The 23,631-nt window shown below is 43.8% G+C and overlaps 1 protein-coding gene across 2 annotated transcripts in view; it reads left to right on the top strand.

Moving 5' to 3' along the window:
• sec16a (SEC16 homolog A, endoplasmic reticulum export factor) overlaps positions 1-23,631 on the top strand; it is a 106,644-nt gene that overhangs the window by 13,935 nt on the left and 69,078 nt on the right. For both annotated transcript variants that reach the window (XM_060935688.1, XM_060935689.1), the window contains exons 2-6: positions 14,657-17,575; positions 18,149-18,282; positions 19,429-19,496; positions 19,608-19,749; positions 20,246-20,414. In XM_060935688.1, the coding sequence (XP_060791671.1) occupies positions 14,705-17,575; positions 18,149-18,282; positions 19,429-19,496; positions 19,608-19,749; positions 20,246-20,414 (3,384 nt within the window). In that variant the 5' untranslated portion in view covers positions 14,657-14,704. The remainder of the gene's footprint in view (positions 1-14,656; positions 17,576-18,148; positions 18,283-19,428; positions 19,497-19,607; positions 19,750-20,245; positions 20,415-23,631) is intronic.

Raw genomic sequence — 23,631 nt, 5'->3', positions numbered from 1 at the left:
GTACCCCTTTTTCACTGCTTGATCCCGGCTCAACTTGACTCCGACTTGAGATTATGGTCTATGATGACATGACTGCATCTCTCAGTTTTTTGAAGGTTTGTTCGCTGCACATTCAGACTGTGAATCTTGCGTTCTGCTCCATCTCTAAGCTGCTGTAATGGATTCAGGTCTGGTGAGCAGGGAGGCCATGACTGAACTCATTAACGTCTTCCTACTCCTCATGCCACCATGGCGTTGAGCCCACCAGTGCCACCGAACTCCGCCATCTCTCACAATCTTGGCTGAGTGCTGGGATGTCCTATAGCCTCAAACTGATTTGCTGGAGGTCTTGACGAACAATATCATTCCAACAAGCGCGTGGCATCTCCATCCCACCGTTGGCGGGTCAGACTCATAAATGGCTCTTGTCGGGTGGTCATCTTGCAGCACAGGATATGACATGGCACGTTATCATGCTGGAAGTAGACATTGTGAGGCAAAGCACTTTATACCACCTGCCAGCAAGATAGGTTGGGTCCATGGATTCATGCTGTTGACACCAAATTCTGATCATCTTGTGAGTGCAGAAACGGAGATTCATCAGACTAGGTGACGTTTTTCCAATCTTTAACTGTTCAGTGTAACTTGATGTCAAGCCCTTATTCCTCAAGGTTCGACAGGTTGTGCGTTCTAAGATGCTTTTCTGCTTGCCAAAGTTGTAAAGACTAGTTATTTGAGTTACTGTAACCTTTGTTTCAGCCAGGGCTTTGAACCGGTTCAAGGAACGAAAACGAAAACCGGGAACTTTTTCTATTTCACATGGAACAGAAACGAAACCAGAAACTTTATTATTTTTTATGTTCCGGAACAGAAACGCTTATTAAAAATAATGGTAACCGGTTAATACCGGTTTTTATTTCGTTCCTCAAAGTTTCTGTAGCCTACAAATAGTCATTCTTCTCCTGTGCAAGTTTCTATGACCCGCTGGGGTTCACTTCCTGTGTGATGTTCGCTGACTGAATGGAGAGCGCGGGAAGGTGGACTGCTAGTGAGTAATTGCATTACTGAGTGTCTGAGCAAAGAAGAGCCTGAACGATGCAACCTCCCTATTGGCTGTTTGTAAAAATGTATCAGTTGTTGCCCCTCCCACGGGAATCATCGCGGGCTCGAGAGACGAGACCTGACGAGTTAGTTCGTTGGTAGCAGAACAAAATGTCTGGACACAAATCGGGTTTTCAGAAAAGGAAAGAAAATAAACGGAGGGTCGAAAATACAAAAAAGGAGGCAGAAAATGCAAAACGAGTTTTAAGGTAGGACAAATGGTTACTTTTTAAGGCAGCCCGCCGTGGCTGCAGGCTTTCAGTTGTCTCATTGAATGGTTACTTTTCTGAGGCAGCCTGCCGTGGCTGCCTGCAGGCTTATTGATTATAGCCCATTTAGTTAAAATAGTTGATATAAAATGTTTATAGTTATAGTTATGTGATGGTTGTCCTGATTTAGACTGGTGTTTTTTTTTGGGGGGGGGGTTGCGCGATGTTGCACCCGGGTCCAGATTAGGGCAGAACCGGCCCTGGCTACATTTCAGGTGTAGTTTGTTTTATGTATGTATGTACTTGCATAGATGTGTACTTGGTCTTCCAATATGGCGCCTAACAAAATCTCGCGGCGCGGTGACGTCATGCGGTAGCCCTCTATAGGGCCTGACTAGCCTTTGGTAACACACTAAACGAATTATCTTTCATTTTTGGCACTTTTTCTATTTGTGTAGATGGGAAGACATACTGAGAATCCAAATCGCCAACATTTGAAATAATAATTGTTTTGAATTATTTCTTGTCTTATTTAATGAAGGTTGTAATAGAATTAGCCTACATTTGGCTTAAGCTGGATGAGACAGAGACATAATTTTATAGCCATTTGTTAAACAGCTGACAGGGAACGTAATTAACCGTTCCGGGAACGAAATTTTTTTGTTCTAACCGGTTCGGGAACGTCTATTTAATGGTGGAACCCAAAACCGGAAACGTTAAAATTCCGTTTCTGTTCGGAACGAACCAACAGGAAAAAAATTCCGGTTCAAAGCCCTGGTTTCAGCATTCTCCTTGCACATCTCTCATCAACAAGGAGTTTCCGTCCACAGAACTGCCACTTACTGTGTGTGTGTGTGTCCTCGACAATTTAGTGTAAACTCGAGACAGGAATTTTTTATAAAAATCCCAGGAGATCAGAGGTTTCTCGCATCTGGCACCAGCATCCATGCAACGGTCAAAGTCCCTGATACCCTGATTTTTACACAGACGCGCGCGCGCACACCTGCTGCACTCTGCTTTCCTGGAATTTCATAAAAAAGAACACGACTGGATCACTGAGGGGATTGAACTAGTCTTGTTGGAACTTTATTGATGTAACTCTTGGATAATTACTATAAATATTGTGATTTTCAACCAATATTTAATTTGTCCTGTCAGACAGGCAGATGCAGATTTGACTTGTCCCGCCCAAAAGTTTGATATCCGGACAGTTGGATGACTGTTAATGTCGAACCCTGGTATGGAAAATGCAAATAATAATAAAAAAGAAAACAATGATTTCTAAATTGACTTTGACTTGTATTTCATTGCAGACAGGATGAACCCAAGATATTTCATGTTTTGTCCTGTGTTTCAGGCCTGCAACACATTCCAAAAAAAAAGTTGGGACGGGGCAATTTAGGGCTAGTAATGAGGTAAAAGAATTACCCAATGATGTGATTTGAAACCGGTGATGTCAACAGGTAGTTGTAATCATGACTTAGTACAAAATCAGTAACCAGAAAAGGCCTAGTCTTTGAGGAGCAAAAACATAAAAGGGCAAGGGCACAAGCCTAAGCTGAACACCCGTGACATCTGATCTCTCGGACGGCACTACACCAAGAACCGTCATTCATCTATAGCTCCTATAACCACATGGGCCTGGGATTACTTTGGCAAGTCTTTGTCAAGCACTACAATACAGAGTTACAGCCACAAATGCCAGTTAAAACTTTACTGTGTAGAAAGGACGCCTTATGTTAACTGTGTCCAGAAGTGCGGTCTACTACTCCGGGCTCGGAGTAGAAACATGTATTGTGGTGAGACGGATCAGTATTCCAAGTACTTTTTTGAAGAAATGGATGTCGTGTGTTCTGGACGAAATACGAAAAGGACCCTCCAGACTGGTACCAGCAACAAGTCCAAAAGTCAGGGTCTGTCATGGTACTGTATGGGGTTGTGTCAGTGCCCTTGGCAAAGGTAACTTGCACTTCTGTAATGGCAGCATTAATGCAAAAAAGTACATTGAGATTTTGGAGCAACATATGCTGCCTTCAAGACGCCATCTTTTCCAGAGATATTTCAACAAGACAATGCAAAACCACCTTCTGCCCACATTACAAAGGCATGGCTGGGGAAGAAGAGGGTGCCTGTCCCCTCTGTCGCCAATAGAGAACGTGTGATGAATTTTGAAAAGAAAAAACATGACCCCATACTGTTGCACACTTTTAAGCCATGTTTGCAGGAAGAACGGGACAAAATAACACCTGAAACGCTTCATCACTTGCTGTCTTCAGTCCCTAAACATCTTTTAAGTGTTGTGAGAAGGAATGGCAGCGTTATAAAGTGGTAAATGCTTCACCATCCTAGCCTGGCAAGCCAGACTAAATGTGAATATTTAGTCTGGCCTCGATCCGTAGACATTTCCGAAGCGGGTAGGAGGAACAAACTGCTGTCTTTCAAACTGTCTCTGTGCGTATAGGCCAACGCTCTGACCAATCAGCGCAACAGTGACTGTGACGTAGTCAGAGCGCGCAGTGGGGGAGGCCTTGAAATAAATAATTTTTCAAAATGCGTATTAACAGGTTATAGATATTAAGAAGTTTGGAGATAATGACCACAAGTTTGGAGTCTGTACCACATACACATTTTTTTTTTCCAAGTGTTTTTCAAGGGTTTGCTTAAACTGTTTTTGAGAGTTTTTATTTAGTGGTGTTTGGTGAAATAATTTCCCTTAAATTTAAAATAACGGGAAAATAAGAAACAATCAAAAAGTAATGTTTCAAAGCTGTTTATTAATTCTTCGTACTGCACAAACTAGCCCCATCCTTTTGGCTACGAGCGGAGCCAGCTGGTAGATCAGAGTTTTGCCATAGCCGGTCGGCAAAACAGCGAAAACGTCCTTCTTGAAAAGGAATGAGCGGAGAGCCTCTTCCTGCTCATGTTTCAACGAAAACTCCAAGTCTAATTCTTCTAAAACTGATTCCAAAGCGGAGTCAAACGCGCGCTGTTCACTAGCCGTAGCCATCTTTCCTGTTGTGCTTTCTCCAGCGTCGCGCAGCTTTGTCGTCACTCCTGCAAAAGCCCGCCCAAAGAATCCAAACAAAAACCTTGCGTTGTGATTGGCGGGCACGATTTGATGCCCGGGATGTTTTTGTTTATATGGTGCGAGGCTAGACCCACTCGTTAGGCAAAAATATTTTTGGCTGCTAGGCGGGTGGGTCTAGTTTACTAGGCTATCACCATCCCAACTTTTTAGAAATGTGTTAGAATCAAAATTGAACTGTGGCTATTTTGAAAGACCATTTAAATTAATGAGGTAAAACATCGACTAATGCGCTTTGCAATTATCCAGGTCAAAGGCTGTTTACAAATCACTTTTCACTTTCAACATACTGTCCCAACTCTTTCTGATTTGGGATTGTACTTAAATTTTTAAAATGCTTTTCGAAAGTCTTATTAGCCTAACGTTTTACAAATACCAACGTAGACATGCATATACCGTGATGCATTACCTGCAAAGGGTGGTAAATTTTTCATTTTAACACTCCCTCATGAGTGAAAGTGGATAAAGTGCCCATTACTTTACAGCCATGTTTTGCATCTAACATTTACACAGCTGAACACAGTATCACAGTTATATGACCCTGAAACGCTAGCCTTACTTTGAAATGCAGAACACTTTGAGCCTGCGCTGATGATCAAACTAGGAAGTGTATCCGGCAAGAGGTTGGACGTGTGTGCTTTTGTGTTTTAGGTGTGGTAGTGTACTTGAAAAAAAGAATGGTCATTTGTCTGTTTGGAAATGGTGTTATAACTGGATTTTGTTTGGTGACTGTGGGATTTTATGTAATCATTCTTATCAGAAAATTTTGGGGTGGTGATTTTTCTGCTTTGAGAAATGGCTAATTCTGCTTCATAAAAAGAAAAAAAAACAAGTTTCTATTTACCTAAGGTGAATATAATAGTCATGAAAGTGTTCCGGATTTTTAGATTTTCCTCAAGATTTTTTCAGCTAATGACCCGGAAATCTGGATATTTGACAAAACTCTTGAAAATCTCCGGTTTTCCGAATGGAGAAATTTATTTTTCGGCTTTTTCGCGTTCCTAGACGTGGCGTAATACTTCGCATCATCCTTGCATGGGTGCGGTCCTTAAATAGCCCAAACACAGTTCATTGATTAAAGACAGGTGTTCTTTGTTAACGGCACGTGTGCCGGAGCTCGTTAGGCACGTGCGCCTTCAGGTACACATGCTAAGGCGCACAGGACTGACACCGTTCTGCGCAAGCGCAACACAATCGCACTAGAAAGCATGTTCAAGCTGCCAGTGTAGCTGCAGTCTTTTTAGTTGCGAATTACGAGTATTTTCTCGTGTTAATAATTCGCCGTGTCAAAACAAGCAAAACTTTCCTCCTCCTTTCGACGTTTTTCCCCATCAAAGTTGCATTTTGTGGCTTTGAAGCTAAGTTTTAGTGCCGTTTCTAGAACACATCATCAAGAAAATGTGGAAGAAACAGCAATAATGGAAGAGACGGTTTCTAAGCTGCCTAAAACTAGACATGGGAATTTATTTTTTGTTACATAATGTACTCAGGCTGCCAGTCAGTGCGTGACACACACACACACACACCCTGATTTACATGAGAAATGTGGTATTCATTGGTGTGTTTAAATTTACAGACAATACAAACTAATGTAAACAATTGGCTTCAACTCGCATAAATATGAATTGGAAATGTTTAGTTCACTTTAGCTTATGCAAACGCACGACTCTACTAAAAGATTGATAAACGAGGCTCAATGTCCCCAACATTGAAACCTGAAAGCTTTAGAAACTCTAACAGACCTTTACTTTTGAACAGTGCTGTTTTGGGATTTTGCTGAGTTTACCTTCAACTGTCTGATTTTTTTCAAAGTAATGAACTGTGTAGCAGGAAAATCACCGCGTTTTCTAAATGCACTCCTGAAAATTACTCATTAACTAGGGGAATTAAATTTGATATTTTTGACATGTTAATCATTAATGTACATGAAAGAAAAAGGCTTAAAAGTTATAACTTATTTTCACTAAAACAAGTACTAAAATGCACTAGAATGCAAGGTTTTGCGTGTTATTTTATTAAAATATTTTCGGGGGACGTTGCCGCCCCCCCCATTTCAGGGATTTTTTTTTTCTTTGGTCCACTTTCATCTCTAATATAAAAAAGGGAAAAAAACAAGCTAATATCAGAGACGACATTCAGTAAAATTTAATAAAACTCCAGTTATCGCACAACAAAGGAAATAGGATTTACATACAATAATTAAAGTTATGAAATTCTGTCACTTATTGTACGACATGGGAAAACGAGTCTCTGAACTTGAAAACGGGCCTAAAATTCATCTAAATCAAAAGGGAAAAGAGAAGGAGCAAAAATACATCAATGAAGCACTTGAGAAGTGCGGGTATCCCAACTGGGCTTTTGTCAAGACCAGAAAAAGAAACATAACGGACAGGGAAGAAAACAGCAACAAACGCAAGAGCATTGTCATTCTATACATTTCTAGACTATGAGAAACTCAGGAGGATTGTCTACAAATGCAACGTTCCTGTACATTTCAGACCCAGTAATACACTGAGGCAGAAACTGGTCCATCCTAAGGACAGAATACCCAGACACAAACAGGACAACGTTGTGGACGCAAATCAATGCAGAGAGGAATGCACAGACCTGTACACTAGGGAAATGAAACGGCTACTTCACAAGCGCATGACCCAACACAGTTCCTCAGGCCAGGACTCTGCAGTCTATCTCAATAACAAAGGACACTCGTTTCAGGACTGCAATGTACACATTCTAGCCAGAGAAGACCAGTGGTTTGAAAGAGGAGTAAAAGAAGCCATCTTTTGGCCCTTTTCCACTACCCTTTTTCAGCTCACTTCAGCTCGCTTCAGCCCGACACGGCTCGCGTTTCGACTACCAAAAACCAGCACGACTCAGCTTGCTTCAGCCCTGCTTAGCCCCTAAAACTCGCACCGTTTTGGAGTGGGGCTGAAGCGAGCCAAGCCGTGCCGAGTGAGGTTGGGGGTGTGAGCAGACACTCCCCTGTGCACTGATTGGTGAGGAGGAGTGTCCTCACATGCCCACACACGCCCCACGAGCGCGCTGGGATCTGTAAACACCGCAAACCCGGAAGAATAATAATTATGAATTACGAGAATTTCTGAAGCCTTATGCGCCTCGCCTCATCTATACGCTCTTGCCAGTATCTGTTGGCGTTGTCGGTGACAACAAGCCACAGCACCAAGACCAGCAATACTAACGACTCCATGTCCTCCATGTTTATTGTTTACTATCCGGGTCGTGAGACTACCGCTGAAAAGCTCACTGAATCAGTGACATACAGAGCATCGTGGACGAGTTCGCGGAGCGCAAGGCTCGCCGTATGCCCTTCAAATAATGCGCGCAGTAGGCTATTGATGTTTTATTATGAGCCATGTACAGTATGTCGCCGAATGTTTTTTTGTTTCTGAGTTACATGTTCGTTTGAAGGACTTAATGTACAAAATAACATAGTTGCACCCGGTAGTGTTGAAATTGGTAAACACAGTGCATTCAGTGAGGTTTGCACCGCCCTCCTTTTATTTCTGACTCTTCCTGTCAGCGTTGCAACCTCTGAGCGCTCATTCGTCTGCCCTTCAAATAATGTGCGCAGTATAGGCTATTGATGTTTTATTATGAGCCATGTACAGTATCCTAATGTTTTTTGTTTCTGAGTTACATGTTCGTTTGAAGGACTTGATGTACTAAATAACATAGTTGCACCCGGTAGTGTTGAAATTGGTAAACACCGCAGTTGCGGACATTTTGTAGCCTAAAATGATGTTATGATAAGCTTTAATAAAGGGCCCGGTCATTTGCCCCGCCCCCGGCCCGGCTCTGACTTGTTCCGCCACTGTCACTGATGTCACTGTTTGCGCTGCTTAACGACATCACGTGACGTCCACCCACTTTCGCTAACTCCACCCAATGTGTCCACCCACTTCCAGCCAGCACGGTTCAGCGCGGTTGTAGTCGAAATGCAACTCCAACAGCCCCGCTCAGCTCGACTCAGCACGGCACGGCTCAGCCGCGTTTGTAGTGGAAAAGCGGCATTTGTCAACCTGGAACAACCATCACTGAACAGAGGAGGTGGGCTGAGACACCACTCATCAGCCACCTACAATGCAGTCCTTGGCATGCTTCCCAGAAAACTGAATACACATCCACACCAAGACTGAGCTGATTTCAATGACTCGCATGATGGCAGAGGGAGCCAATGACCCTCAGATCACCCTAATGACCCTCTAGGCTGCTAACACCGTTCACACCTGGCCTCCAGTGACCCTAACACGTAGGTCGTTGACCCTCTCAGTCATCCTATATGTGACCTCAACGACTCCCCTTAGGTTTGCTTTTGGTCCACTAGAGGATAAATACCTGAAACTCCCCACTAGTCAGACAGAACTGAAGAAGCCTTTCAGATGAGAGGTGAAATGTCTTCAAGAGTTTCAAGCAAGTCCAGTTGCCTTCTTTAGCACCTACGGTTTACGACGACCTGGATGCCTGAGAGCCTTCACAGACAAATCAAAAGGGAGTTTTGCAATCTGTGTTTGTAATAGTCTTTTGGAGCTAGTTCATGGTACAAAGTACTTTGACAATGATCATGTGACACGGCTCTCTGAAACTTTCTGATATGATTCTATAAAATTATTTCTAATAATACTACAGTGGTGCTTGAAAGTTTGTGAACTCTTTAGAATTTTCTTTATTTCTGCATAAATATGACCTAAAACATCAGATTTTCACACAAGTCCTAAAAGTAGATACAGAGAACCCAGTTAAACAAATGAGACAAAATATTCATCTCCTCTCATCTCATTATCTCTAGCCGCTTTATCCTTCTACAGGGTCGCAGGCAAGCTGGAGCCTATCCCAGCTGACTATGGGCGAAAGGCGGGGTACACCCTGGACAAGTTGCCAGGTCATCACAGGACTGACACATAGACACAGACAACCATTCACACCTACGGTCAATTTAGAGTCACCAGTTAACTTAACCTGCATGTCTTTGGACTGTGGGGGAAACCGGAGCACCCGGAGGAAACCCACGCAGACACGGGGAGACAAAATATTATACTATTATAAAATATTATAATATTATACTAAATATTATACGCCCCCAAATTTGTCCCACAAATTTGCCAGTCAGAAAATGCGTAGTATTAGTCCAACATATTAACTGTTCTCATGTTCATCCGTGTCAGGGATGCTGGGGAGGCGGACAAGACGTGCCACTGGCCTGACACACATTTTGTCCTTAACCTGGATCTCGGGAGTGCGTACATTCCATCTGATCCAGGAATGAGGCGAACAACCTTACCGACCAGCCAAAGGGCTGTTGGTAGTTGTTTGTCCAGTATCATAACCGTTGACCCCAGCTTGCGAGTTCAGTCTTTACTTGCCATTTCTGATGTGACTGTAAGCTGGGCAAGTAGTCTTTCACGAAGTGTTGCCAAAACTGTTCTGCAAGCACCTGGCTGCGTTTCTGGTGTCGTCGGGTTAGCAGATCAGACTCCGGGTAAATTACCTGTGGTAGGGCTGCACCTGGCCGCCCCATTAGGAGGCAATTTGGGGTTATTGGGTCCAAGTTTGCCACGTCTGCTGACATGTAGCCTAGTGGCTTAGAATTTAGTATCCCCTCTATTTCGGTCAGTTCAGTCACGAAGACGACTTCCGTGGTGATCGGTGTTCCAATGGAGGCTCTGAGTGCCGTCTTAATGGATAATATCTCCCTTTCCCAAACTCCTCCAAAATGTGGCGCACCAGGGGGGTTGAAGCTGAACTTTATTTGTTTAGCCAGCTGCTCTTGCAGGGTAGGGCACATGTCTTTGAAAGTGTCACGTAGCTTAAAAAAAAACCAAAAACTGTTAACCCCATTAATTGCAAACAATTTGAGAACACCTCTTTCAGTTATGTTAGGAATGTAGGACATGTACTTGATGTAGGCCCTAGATGCCGACATGCTTGGCTGCCAATCAGAATGTATGGTCTAATAACAATTCTCCACCCGGCCCGATTTACTGTGCTGCTCCGTATGTCCGTGCTGACTCGAAAATTGTCATACATGAGGTGAGATTTGATCATAGCCTCCGCTCATCTGCACATTGATAAATGCTGAGCTTTGCGTGGAAACGAGCATGCGCCAAGTTTACTGTCGTACGTTCGTTTCATAAGTGAGGGCTGTTGTGAGTAGTGACACTATGCTTCCCTCAAATGGCCACTGTATGGATGGTGCATGTTTAAAGGAGATGCACAGAACCATGGCCTCACTTTTTGTTTATAAATGCCTTGAGACCTCAAGAATGGCATAGGAATAGTTTTAAGCGTTAACAATAAATCTAATATAGTAATTTTATGATAAAAATGATTCCTATAGGTAGCGAAACCAGCCAATACCGCTTCGTGTATTTGAGCTGAAAAGTAAACGGTCGTTTACCAGACCCTCCAGGATTTCGCGATGTTGCGATTTGCAACTTCAACGCAAATTCAACCAATCCCCGCGAATTCAGGGCGGTGTTGCAATTACATCCAATCACTGCAACTTTCCCGCAAATTTGACAAATCGTTGGCGTCGTCTTGAGGTGACGTCGACAAACTACCTTCCGCCTTACTTCCGTGTATATGTTCAAGAGAAGCAGCATGTGCGAGTCAGTGTTTATATAGGCTTAAATTCTGTTACTGAAAGTGTGTTATGTTTACAGTGAAGGATTGTGTGCACATTATTTTTTTTTACTTAATACAAGAAATTAATGGATGCCAACATTTTTGCCAAAATGGTATTTTATTTTCCATTGTTTAGGCAGCTTCAGCATCATACTGTGAGATTCTGTTCAAATTGTTTTTTCTTCTATGAAGCCTGAGCCATTTATTTTATTAGTTTATAATTATTGTTTAATTTAGTCTTCAGGAGAGACTGCCTGCACACAGTACTAGTATTAATAGTTTTTTTTCTTACATGAAAGCTGAGGCATTTATATTATATTTTAAGGTAACTTCATGTTGTGCTGTGAGGTTCTCTGCACTTTAACTTTTGAATCAACAGGTGCATTTGGATAAGTAAAGCCTATTTTTCTGTATTTTTGTAGTCCTGGTAATCTTTTATATTGGTAAAGATGTTTATAGGACCATTTCTCAGTGTCTGTTTTTTTAATCAATAGTTTTTCAGTAATAACTTAATATTTAACATATCACTCAATTTTAATCACAAAAAGAGAAAATTGCAACAATTTCTCACAACTTTCACTTCCTCCCGCAATGTAATTGCAACAAAAACCTAAAAAACACCGCAACTTTCATCGCAACCATTAAATACCATATAGGAGCCACAATGAACAGACAACAACAATTAATCAGTGGAGGATATATATTCAAAGTTAATAATCTAAAAATGAAAATATACTGTATAATTTTAATTTTCTGGTTTTCAATTTCTCATAAATAAATTAATGATTGATGGAGTCCAATTTTTTTTCTGCAGTGAATAGATTGTGTTAAAGTAATTCTGGTGAAATTAGTTTATTACAAATAGTTTTTGTGTTTTTGTGTTTTTTTTTTTTGTGTGTTTTTTTTTTTTTTCTCAAATTTTTCTTCGGACAAGTCAACTTCACATTCAAACAAGTAAATTTCCTTTCAACTTGCCTGACAGGACAAGTGGTATCAAAAGTTAATGTAGAGCCCTGCTTTGAGCTTCCATTTTGAGCTAATTTATCTCCATGCCACGTAGACGTGTTGCTGGCCAGTACAGCAACACGATAGAAGGTGGATTTACATTGCATTCATGGCCCAAGAATGTTCAAACTGCAAAGATTTGGACGCATTTTGTGAGAAGTTCACGGGCACATTGGGCGCCTATGAAGTGGTCTCTCCTCTGCTCTGCACATTTTACTGAAGACTTGTACAAGACCTCTGATCTGTTGAGGAGCGTTGGCTATAAACCCGTATTGAAAGAGGGTGCAGTACCAACAATTAAAGGCAAATAAAACTAAAAGAAAAGTTCAGTTGCACCAGTTCTCCTGGAGTGTGAGCAGAGGGTTGTTGCTAAAACCCGGGACGTGATCTATTATCGCTTGGGCAGTGACCTCCCTGCGGTTGTTGCTAAAACTGGTGACGTCCCGGGTTTTAGTAATTGCCTGAGCCAAGCAGTAATGAAGGAGTACTCCGTATGGAGAAAATGGAGAATGAGTGGACTAGCTGTCTGATTTCTCCACTGGATATGTTTGCCTCAGCAGCAATATCTCGCCCTTGCATGGAAGAAGCAAATGAAAAGAGAACTGAACGAACAACTGAAAGTCAGATTGTTTCGAAACAATCGGCCACAAGGTCGGCCTTTAAGAAGTGAGAACACAGATGGGTAAGATGCGAGACTCATTTGGATACAAAACACCACTCGTTGTTTAGCTGCATTTAGATTAATACATGTAACTTGTGTGTTTAAGTTACTGGTATAAGATTATTTAATTTGCTTCAGAATGTGATTGTCTCAGTTCCTCTGATTATTTAATTAGCCTTTTACGTTTTATCAGTGAAAATGCTTGCATGTACATGTATGTTGCACTGCAAAAAATTGAAAACTGGATTTGAGGAGAAAATTACTTAATACTAGTGAAATTATCTTGCTGCATGGACAGATTTGTACTTGATAAGACATCTTGGAATAAGTTGGTTGCAATCTAGAACTAGGTTTAATAGTCTCAGAATTGGTGTTTTGTATTCTTTTAATAGGAATTGCTAGATCATTTCAACTATTCAAGATATTTTCACTTGCTAAGATATTTTTCGCAGTGTGCATAAGTTAGAACACCTATCCTGTTTTAATGAGTTAACCCACAATCCGTGAAGTCAAACCAGTCTTAGTTGAGCAAGTCGGTAACAGTATTTGTTACTTTCACCATAAATTTTTATTTATATGACTTTGGTCTATAGCCGTCAAAGGCCTCGGCCTTAAAACCGGTTCCTGCTGTGACGTCACGCACTCAGGGCTGGCTGGCTCAGTGGGGCAGCTTGAATGCCAACTTTGTTGTCGATTTTAACACTCAAACATTTTTTTTATTCCCATTTATGCAGCATACAAGAGTCAAGGATGGAGATACTATCCACTCGGAAATGTATTTAAAAATAAAGGTTCTGCATATCTCTAAGGTGGTGCGTTGTGAAGAGAAGTAGGTTTTGCTAGCCTGTGACCATGATGACTGGCTTAAACTGATTAACATAAACAAGCAGGTCTCCCTGTTTTACAGATTGTTAACCTAAAGTACAACAGGGCTTTCCCCAGAAAAAAATATCAGAGCAGTGCTACTGATGCAGAGCCCAGCTTGTAAGGACTGGCCTGGTATGGAGGGCCTCAGAGGCTGCTAGGGGGGTCCGGGGCATGCTCCCCTGGAAAATTTTGAAATTAGAGACTTCAGATGGTGCATTCTGGTGGCATCTAGGGCTGATTTAGGCACAATTCAACATTTATTAAATTTGCTGTTTTTTTTTACCTTGTCAAATATGCAAGGGGCAAAATTAGATTTGAAATGAAAACACTTTGTAGCACGCCTCTTCATTTTTCCAATTCCAGGATGCCAGGAACAGAATCGAGGTCAAATCATGCAACAGCACCCTCTAGCGACCAGCACCTAGAACGTGGTTTTATGTATGGTTGCGAATGGCAGTCAGTGCGTGCAGCGAAACCCTTTATTTTCACTTCTGGGTTGAGTACCAGGATAGTCTAGACCTGTATATTACAAAATCTTCCTATTTCTATAGTTATTACTCATTTTCAGAGGGGAATAGGAGTTATTTAGGTGCTGAAAGTATTCTGCATTGTTATGGTATTGATTTGATTTTTCTTTTTTTGGTGTGCAAGTGGCAGTGTGGCGCTGATGTTGCACAGCACGGCGGAGTGCCACATATCTGCACTTTGGGGAAAGCCCAAAGGTTAGCTATGAGTTACCTCGTGAATCACCCTGGTACTTATCGTGTTTGGAAAGAAGCATCTGTCTATTTGATGTGGGGGTTGGTGTTGGTCATAAATCATCAGAACAGCTTGTATATTTTTATATCATACAATGTTTCCATTATATATATATATATATATATATATATATATATATATATATATATATATATATAACACTATTCTATTTGCTGGAAGGATTTGAGATCTGTGAAGGCCAAATAAGGGTGATTTGGGAACAATATGGTTTTGTGAAATTAACAAATTAACTTGGCTAAAATTTTCTTTTATAGATGATGCTTGAGTCCCCCCCCCCCCTTCCCTACTGTAATTAAACCAAACAATATTTGTGCTTTTTCTCACCAGGGATCGTCTTCTGTCTTGAGCTGTGGGGGCCAGCATCAGTTAGCTGAGATGCAACCCCCTCCTCGTACTGCGCCTCCTGGAGCATGTGGCACACCCCCACCACCACCACCTACCGCTGGTGGCTCAAATACTTTCAGGAGAAATCGACCACACAAACATGGAGCACTGGCGCCCAATGCAGCATCCGCTCAACCTTCACAGCCACTGACTGACCCTTTTGCCTTTGGGAGGCAAGGCTCTCCATCTGCAGGAGTAAGCAACCAGACTGCTCCTCAAAACAGTAGTCCTATTCCTATGCAAGCCCCTCTCGCAGCAGGTTTTAACCAGACTGGTCCACCATCAGGAGCACAAGTGCCAATAGCTGGTCCTGGACACACTTTTTTCGCTTCTCATCCTGGTCCTTCAGGGCCTCCGTTGCCCCCTAACTTGCCATCTGCTGAACCTGGTTATTTCAGCTCCCAAGATCCAATGCCGTACATTGCACAGTTGCCTAACTCTGTTCCTCCTTTCAGTTCTAGCACAATGCATGCTCCTCCTGCAGCCTCGACCCCGCCAGTTCAAAGTATGCCTCTGTTTCAACCCACACCACTTGCTCCATCCCATTCCGGGCCTGATCATGGTAGTCGTCCTCCTTCTGTTCAGAACTACTTTCAGCCAACCAGTGATGCATCACAGCAATTTCATGCACACCCCACGGCACAACCTCCTCCACCTACCCTCTTGCCCTATCATGGCCAATTTCAGTCACACAGTCAGAATCATAGTCAGTCAGCCGTACCGAATATGGGTGACCCAGCAATTTCTCAGCAACAAAACTCTCACTTTTCAGCCCAGAGCTATTTCAGCCAGACAGGTGGTGCCTCAGACCCATGGTTCAATCAGGTTCCACAGGACCCCTTGCGTCGTTCCTGCCCCCTTCCATATACTGTTCCATCTGCTGATCCTGGAACAGTATCCATGTTCTTTCGTGGCAATGATGTAGAAAATGAAGAGACTCTTTCTGGGGAGGGCCATGTCAATGGAGTCTCCCACCCTCTCCAAGGCAGGGAGGTACATGAAACCATTAATCCCTGTTTGAATGAAACTGGGAATGTCAGAGTGACTGCAGGTGCATGTGACTCAGTTGAGAATCTGGAATGTGTTCCAAATCAGGAGGTTTTGCCTAATGAATCACCAGCAAGCCATGCTAATGAGGCAGGACCTAACTTGGAAACACCTGACTCCTCTCGTCCTGCACGATCTGCAAGTGTCTCATCCAGCTATAGCAATGTCAGTCACAGCAGTGGTCATGCTCCCCACAGTAGCAGCCACCCTCCTCGACGACATCAAGGAGTTGTTGGGACGTTTATCCAACAAGAAAGCCCCCGGCTACCTGATACGCCAGTGTCGCACCCTTCTGCTGGTGGTTACTTTGAACAGATAGATTCTGCTCCTGCTCCAGAGTCAAGTCCTACTTTCCCCACACCCAGCCCGCCAAAGCCAGTTGGGGTGTTCCAGGCCAGTGCTAACTCTTCCTTTGAGCCTGTGCGATCACACAGTGTAGGGGTTAGACCTGCTGAGGTTGACCGTGCAAGAATGGTAATGGAAAAAGGTGGAGTTGACACATTGCCTGGCAACTTAGAGCAGCCTCCCGACAATATGGAGACGATCTACTTTCCTGGAGGACAGGATCGCAGGCCTTCATCTCGAGCTCAGGGGTCACGACGACTCTGTGATAGTCCTGCTACAACCCTCTGGGCTCAAAGTGATGCAGCTAGTCTTGGTGCTAATATACTTTTGGCACCTGCAGCACCTCCTCTTGCTGCTGCTGCTACTACAGCTTCATCATGCAAGCCCAGTACTGAGGTTATCCAGCCACCAGAAGATGGGCCCCTGGATCTGCAGCCTCCCAGGGTACATCCACAGCCTCATTCAGAGAACCTTGAGAACCCACCTGATTCAGCTCATCAGGCAAGTTTGGGCTATGCTTCTTTGCTAGTGCCCACACCTCCCACAGAGGCTTTAAACCAGCCTGTCTTGATTGCCACACCTTCTTCTAATTATACAGTGATTGCTCCTCAAATGCCTGTCCAAACAACCAATCAAATAAGTCCCAAGGAAACAAATGTGCCTGTTCAGCCCCCAACTGAAGCCCAAGTGGCCAGTCAGTTGCCACAGGCTTCCCACTCAGCCAATCATCCACCTCCTCTTTTCTCTCAAACACCAACCAGCTTTCACCCACCTTCAAGTCAGAGTTCGATAAATCTGGCACAAGAAGATCAAGATGCTCCACTTCCTGTCCACCCAGCCCAGTCTACTACTTTGAAGGCCCAGTCACCAAGAAGTGACTGCCAATCACTTCCACCTTCTAATTCACAAATTCCTTCATCTGCTTCTGTCACCAATCAGAACCATCGCTCAAATTATGAGCTGCTTGATTTTTCTATGCACCAAACACAAATCGTAAATCAGGCCCCTTCTCATTCAGCTCCTACCCCTGCCCCAGTAAATAATGCAGCTGGCTTTTACTTGCAGGTCACCAAAGATGCACAGCAAGGGGCACGAACAGATAGCGAGTCTCCGCTTCAGCCACCAACCCTGAATCAACCTAGAGCTCCCAGTAATCAATCCACCAATGGCCAATCTGGTCTGTCCAATTCAGCTCATCCAGTTCCACAGTATCAACCTCCCCCACAGGCTACACCTGTTTCTCAAACCACCCCATCCTCCACATATCCTCCTCAATTTGGAAATTCTGCTGGTACACATGATCCCCAGCGTCCCCCTTCTGCACTTGGGAGTCAGCATAGTTATGGTGCGCCACCTCCCATGCCTCCTGGGCCTGGATTTGGTAGCTACTATGCAGAGTATCAGGATGGAAGGCATCCTTTCCCATCTCCATATCCACACATGGACCCAAGAGCTCAGAACTACTACCAGGTATTTTTCTTCCTTTCCAAGTATCCTTCATTTACATGATCTATCAAGTAAGGGATTATTACCTGACAGATAATAAATTGTTTACTAACATCATTTTAAAAGGACACCATTTGAGCACTGAATCTGTAGTTTTGGTGGTGTGTGGAACGTGAGGCCAAAATAGTGTGCATATGTTGGTTGTAAGGGTTTTTTTTTTTTAATCCCCCCCTTTGGTTTTACCACCCACTAGCTGACTACAGGAGGGGGGGTTAGTATGTGCCATTTTTTTTTTTTTTTTTCAAACTGCAGAATCATGGACAGGGCATAACACACCTTGGAGAAAAGCACTGTCTGACCTGTTCTGCATGCATGAGCTCACAGACTCCCGCAATTGACTAGTTTCACTGTGAGTGATGGTAGAGACAGAGTACACAATCCCGCCCATCCTGAGGGCTTTCTTGGCTCCTGGCCATGGTTGACTGTTCACCTTTAGAAACTTGCAATCTCTCGATGACAAGGCAAATGCTTTTCTGTTGTGCCACTCTGGAGCCTTAAATTCAGTTTAGATACTGAAATGATCCACTGTACTTGCAGGATGACCCATATCGAAGAGGAGATCCCCGGTATGGCCGGTACAATGGACCAAACCCTGGTTACCGGGAGGCAGATCGACAGCCAGAGAGACCGAGTTCTAGGACCAGTCAGTACTCTGACCGACCCAACTCCAGGTAAAGGATCAGTGCGTGGAGGTCAACCACTTCCTCATACAATGTTTTAACCATAACACTATTAATTTTACCCAGTTGCTCAGGAATTAAAAAAATAATTTGACAGGAAGCCTTTTCTGAATTTAAAGTAAAATTGATTCTGGTTGTTTTATTTTCTTACTGTGATTTAAATACTGATAAACAGCACGGACCTTATCAAACTACACTGTGATTTACAGCCATGCAAAGGCTACAAATTTCTGTTCAATGTTTTTTATGCTACTGTGTTAACGCCTAAAGTGCAGTAAATGTTCAAAAGAATAAATCTGTTTTGCATATTACACCATTTTTAAGGATGCAACAATTTTATAGTACACTTGTGTGGACAACCCGTGGCTCAGGTAAAAACATTCATACTGGAACTGAGAGTGCACAGCATGAAAGCTCGTGTCCATCAACCAGTTCCTTATATCTTAATGGACCAGTCTTATACAAAGTGCAGTTGACTGTAGAATTGTCTTCGTCTCGACAAGTGAATGTCTTACTTTGAGTGGCCTATATGACCCCTACATCTCATCTCGTCTTCATCCGCTTATCCGGGGCCAGGTCGCAGACCCCTACATGATCAGTTGCTTTCTAACAGTGAATGAAAGTATTCTATAACTAAGCTTTTACTAGTAGATCTTTGTATTTGGGCGGCACGGTGGTGCAGTGGTTAGCGCTGTCGCCTCACAGCAAGAAGGTCCTGGGTTCGAGCCCCATGGCCGGCGAGGGCCTTTCTGTGTGGAGTTTGCATGTTCTCCCCGTGTCCGCGTGGGTTTCCTCCGGGTGCTCCGGTTTCCCCCACAGTCCAAAGACATGCAGGTTAGGTTAACTGGTGACTCTAAATTGACCGTAGGTGTGAATGTGAGTGTGAATGGTTGTCTGTGTCTATGTGTCAGCCCTGTGATGACCTGGCGACTTGTCCAGGGTGTACCCCGCCTTTCTCCCGTAGTCAGCTGGGATAGGCTCCAGCTTGCCTGCGACCCTGTAGAAGGATAAAGCGGCTAGAGATAATGAGATGAGATCTTTGTGTGAAAACAAACTTCCTTGTTGTATTTAGCACAAGGTCTCAGTGTTGGACTGGCTTCCTTGTTCACTCTTTTGTCCCCCCCCCCCCCCCCCCAGGCAGGGGTATGCTGAGGATTACCGTAGTGCCTATGACGACTACTATGCAAATTATTATAAGTACATGGGTAAGTATATGGATAAGCACTATTGTAACTCTTGTGTCTTTTTCTGTATATACTTAATTGTGTGTGTGAGATGGTGTAAACCAAATTTATTGGTTCTTGATTTCTATGTAGATCAGAACAGGTGGTATGACCCCAATGCTCTTTATGACCCCCGTTATCGAAGTTACTATGAGCAGGCCTATGCTTGGTATAATTATGACCCTGAGGCCTACAGGAGACACGACCCCTACTTGGGCCAACAGTATTCCAACAGGTATATACCCATGCTAACTTTTTTTTTTTTTCCTCTCCAGGTTCCTGAGTCTTGGTATATGTGTATTTTATTAATCTCTGTCAAAAATCTGGATATTGGTATACTTTAAAATCGCACTAGAACACGTACAGACTAATTTGAGATTGTACACTTCACCCCAGTGGTTTTATTTGTATAAAATAAGTTTTAACCTGTTGGTAAATATGGTGTGTCTGCACTGCGTTGCTTTAGAGTAATTTATGATGGTGCTGGCTAATTATAGAATTATGTCAAATGGATGATTGTTTATAATTGGATGAAAGAAACAGAATTTGATATCCAAGAAAAACTTCCTCAGATTTAATGTGGTTTTGTTGTGTTTATATTAGTTACCTAATAATGGCCGTAGCCAAACTCATAGACATGATTGAAAAGTCCACAAGCTGTATGCAGCAACAAATTTTGCATGTGGAAATGTATTAGTCCAACACACTTGTTCTATGATAACCATCTGCAGGCGTGAAGGCTATGACGACCCATGGCGTTACTATCCTGGCTATGATTCGAGTTTTGATGACGAATGTCGTCGTCGGGACACATACGGAGACGAGTTGGAGCGGCGTTCTGTTCACAGTGAGAGATCGACACACAGCCGCCGGAGCAGCTTCAGCTCCCGCTCACAGCAGGTTGGTCGGTCTGTCTCTCTCTCTGTCGCGTGCCCACTCTGTGTGTGCGATGATTTGCAAATCCTCTTCAGCCTATGCTCAATTTGAATACAATATAAAGACAAGATATTTAATGTTCAGTCTGATAAACTTCATTGATTTTTGTAAATGTACACTCATTCTGAATTTAATGTCTGCAACATGTTCCAAACAAGTTGGGACAGGGGCAGCAAAAAAACTGGGAAAGTTGTGGAATGCTGAAAAAATACCTGTTTGGAACGTTCTAGAGGTAAACGGGTTAATTGGTAATTGGAAAGGCTTAGTCATTCACAAGTAAGGATGGGGCAAGGTTCACCACTTGGTGAGAAACTGTATGGGCAAATAGTCCAACGTTGTAAGAACGATGTTTCTCAATGTACAATTGCAAGGAGTTTAGGGATTTTGACATTGACAAGTCGTAATAAATAAAAGATTCAGAGAATCCAGAGAAATCTCTGCATGTAAAGGGCAAGGCCAGAAACCAACACTGAACACCTCTGACCTTTTGATCTTTCAGACGGCACCGCATTAAAAACTGACAAGATTATCTCATCTCATTATCTCTAGCCGCTTTATCCTGTTCTACAGGGTCGCAGGCAAGCTGGAGCCTATCCCAGCTGACTACGAGCGAAAGGCGGGGTACACCCTGGACAAGTCGCCAGGTCATCACAGGGCTGACACATATGCCGCTTTTCCACTACAAACGCGGCTGAGCCGTGCCGTGCCGAGTCGAGCTGAGTCGAGCTGAGCGGGGCTGTTGGAGTTGCATTTCGACTACAACCGCGCTGAACCGTGCTGGCTGGAAGTGGGTGGACACATTGGGTGGAGTTAGCGAAAGTGGGTGGACGTCACGTGATGTCGTTAAGCAGCGCAAACAGTGACATCAGTGACAGTGGCGGAACAAGTCAGAGCCGGGGCGGGGCAAATGACCGGGCACTTTATTAAAGCTTATCATAACATCGTTTTAGGCTACAAAATGTCCGCAACTGCGGTGTTTACCAATTTCAACACTACCGGGTGCAACTATGTTATTTAGTACATCAAGTCCTTCAAACGAACATGTAACTCAGAAACAAAAAAACATTAGGTGACATACTGTACATGGCTTATAATAAAACATCAATAGCCTACTGCGCGCATTATTTGAAGGGCATACGGCGAGCCTTGCGCTCCGCGAACTCGTCCACGATGCTCTGTATGTCACTGATTCAGTGAGCTTTTAAGCGGTAGTCTCACGACCCGAATAGTAAACAATAAACATGGATGACATGGAGTCGTTAGTGTTGCTGGTCTTGGTGCTGTGGCTTGTTGTCACCGACAACGCGGACAGATACTGGCAAGAGCGTATAGATGAGGCGAGGCGCATAAGGCTTCAGAAATTCTCGTAATTCGTAATTATTCTCCTTCCGGGTTTGCGGTGTTTACAGATCCCAGCGCGCTCGCGGGGCGTGTGTGGGCATGTGAGGACACTCCTCCTCACCAATCAGTGCACAGGGGAGTGTCTGCTCACGCCCCCAACCTCAGTCAGCACGGTTTGGCTCGCTTCAGCCCCACTCCAAAACGGTGCGAGTTTTAGGGGCTAAGCAGGGCTGAAACGAGCTGAGTCGTGCCGGTTTTTGGTAGTCGAAACGCGAGCCGTGTCGGGCTGAAGTGAGCTGAAGCGAGCTGAAGTGAGCTGAAAAAGGGTAGTGGAAAAGGGCCAATAGACACAGACAACCATTCACACTCACATTCACACCTACGGTCAATTTAGAGTCACCAGTTAACCTAACCTGCATGTCTTTGGACTGTGGGGGAAACCGGAGCACCCGGAGGAAACCCATGCGGACACGGGGAGAACATGCAAACTCCGCACAGAAAGGCCCTTGCCGGCCACAGGGCTCGAACCCGGACCTTCTTGCTGTGAGGCGACAGTGCTAACCACTACACCACCGTGCCACCCTCTGACAAGATTATAAAAAGGATATTACTACATGGGCTTGGGAACACTTTAGAAAACCGTAGTCGGTAAATACAGTTTGTCGCTGCATCTACCATTCAGAACGAAAGCCATATATGCTGCCCAACCAAAAAAAAAAATGTTGTGCACACTAATTTGTCACAATGCTTATTTCCATCCAGAGTTGTATTAATTTCTTGTTGAGATCTTATTTTGACAAGGGGAGACTCGAACCACTCAAGTCTTTTCCAGCACATCCCAAAGACTTTCAGTGGGGTTAAGATCAGGACTCTGTGGTAGCCAATTAAAGGTGGGGTATGAGATTTTTTTCAGGAGTATTTTTTACCATATTGTTTGAAAAGCTCCTCACACCCATGTTGCAAGCAGTACAATAGAAGGTTTGACCCAAAAACGAAATATTTTAATCCAGTCTACAGTGTAAAATAAAGGAAAAACGCCATCCAATCATATCGAGGTACCACCTCAAAATGATTGGATACTGACATGTCAATCAGACTGAAGCCTGCAAACAGCCCGTCCCTTCTGTGTGCGTGTGTATGTGTGAGAGAGCGAGCAGCCCCTCCCCCAACCCGCGCGCTGCGAGCAGAGTGTCACACAGAGCGCAGGATTTTCTCAGTGCACTCCCTCCAAACAACGGGGATTTACACGAAAACGGAAGGAGATATTCACAAAATTCTTTCACAGTGAGTGCCACAAGGCTCTCCTGAACACACTGATGTAATTTTTTGTCTATAGTGTAAAAAATGAGGTCACTAGAGTGAGTTAAAAACGAGTGACTTTTCTGCCAAGTTTATAATGGCAGTCTATTGCCGCTTTTCCACTACAAACGCGGCTGAGTCGGGCTGAGCCGTGCCGTGCTGAGTTGGGCTGAGCGGGACTGTTGGAGTTGCATTTCGACTACAACCGCGCTGAACCGTGCTGGCTGGAAGTGGGTGGACACATTGGGTGGAGTTAGCGAAAGTGGGTGGACGTCAGGTGATGTCGTTAAGCAGCGCAAACAGTGACATCAGTGATCTTTTAAGCGGTAGTCTCACGACCCGAATAGTAAACAATAAACATGGAGGACATGGAGTCGTTAGTGTTGCTGGTCTTGGTGCTGTGGCTTGTTGTCACCGACAACGCGGACAGATACTGGCAAGAGCGTATAGATGAGGCGAGGCGCATAAGGCTTCAGAAATTCTCGTAATTCTTCTCCTTCCGGGTTTGTGGTGTTTACAGATCCCAGCGCGCTCGCGGGGT

Source organism: Neoarius graeffei, chromosome 12 (assembly GCF_027579695.1).
Source record: "Neoarius graeffei isolate fNeoGra1 chromosome 12, fNeoGra1.pri, whole genome shotgun sequence".
In the NCBI taxonomy this organism is placed as follows: Eukaryota; Metazoa; Chordata; class Actinopteri; order Siluriformes; family Ariidae; genus Neoarius; species Neoarius graeffei.
Note: the sequence above shows the minus strand (reverse complement) of the source record. Positions and strands in the feature narration are given on the sequence as shown.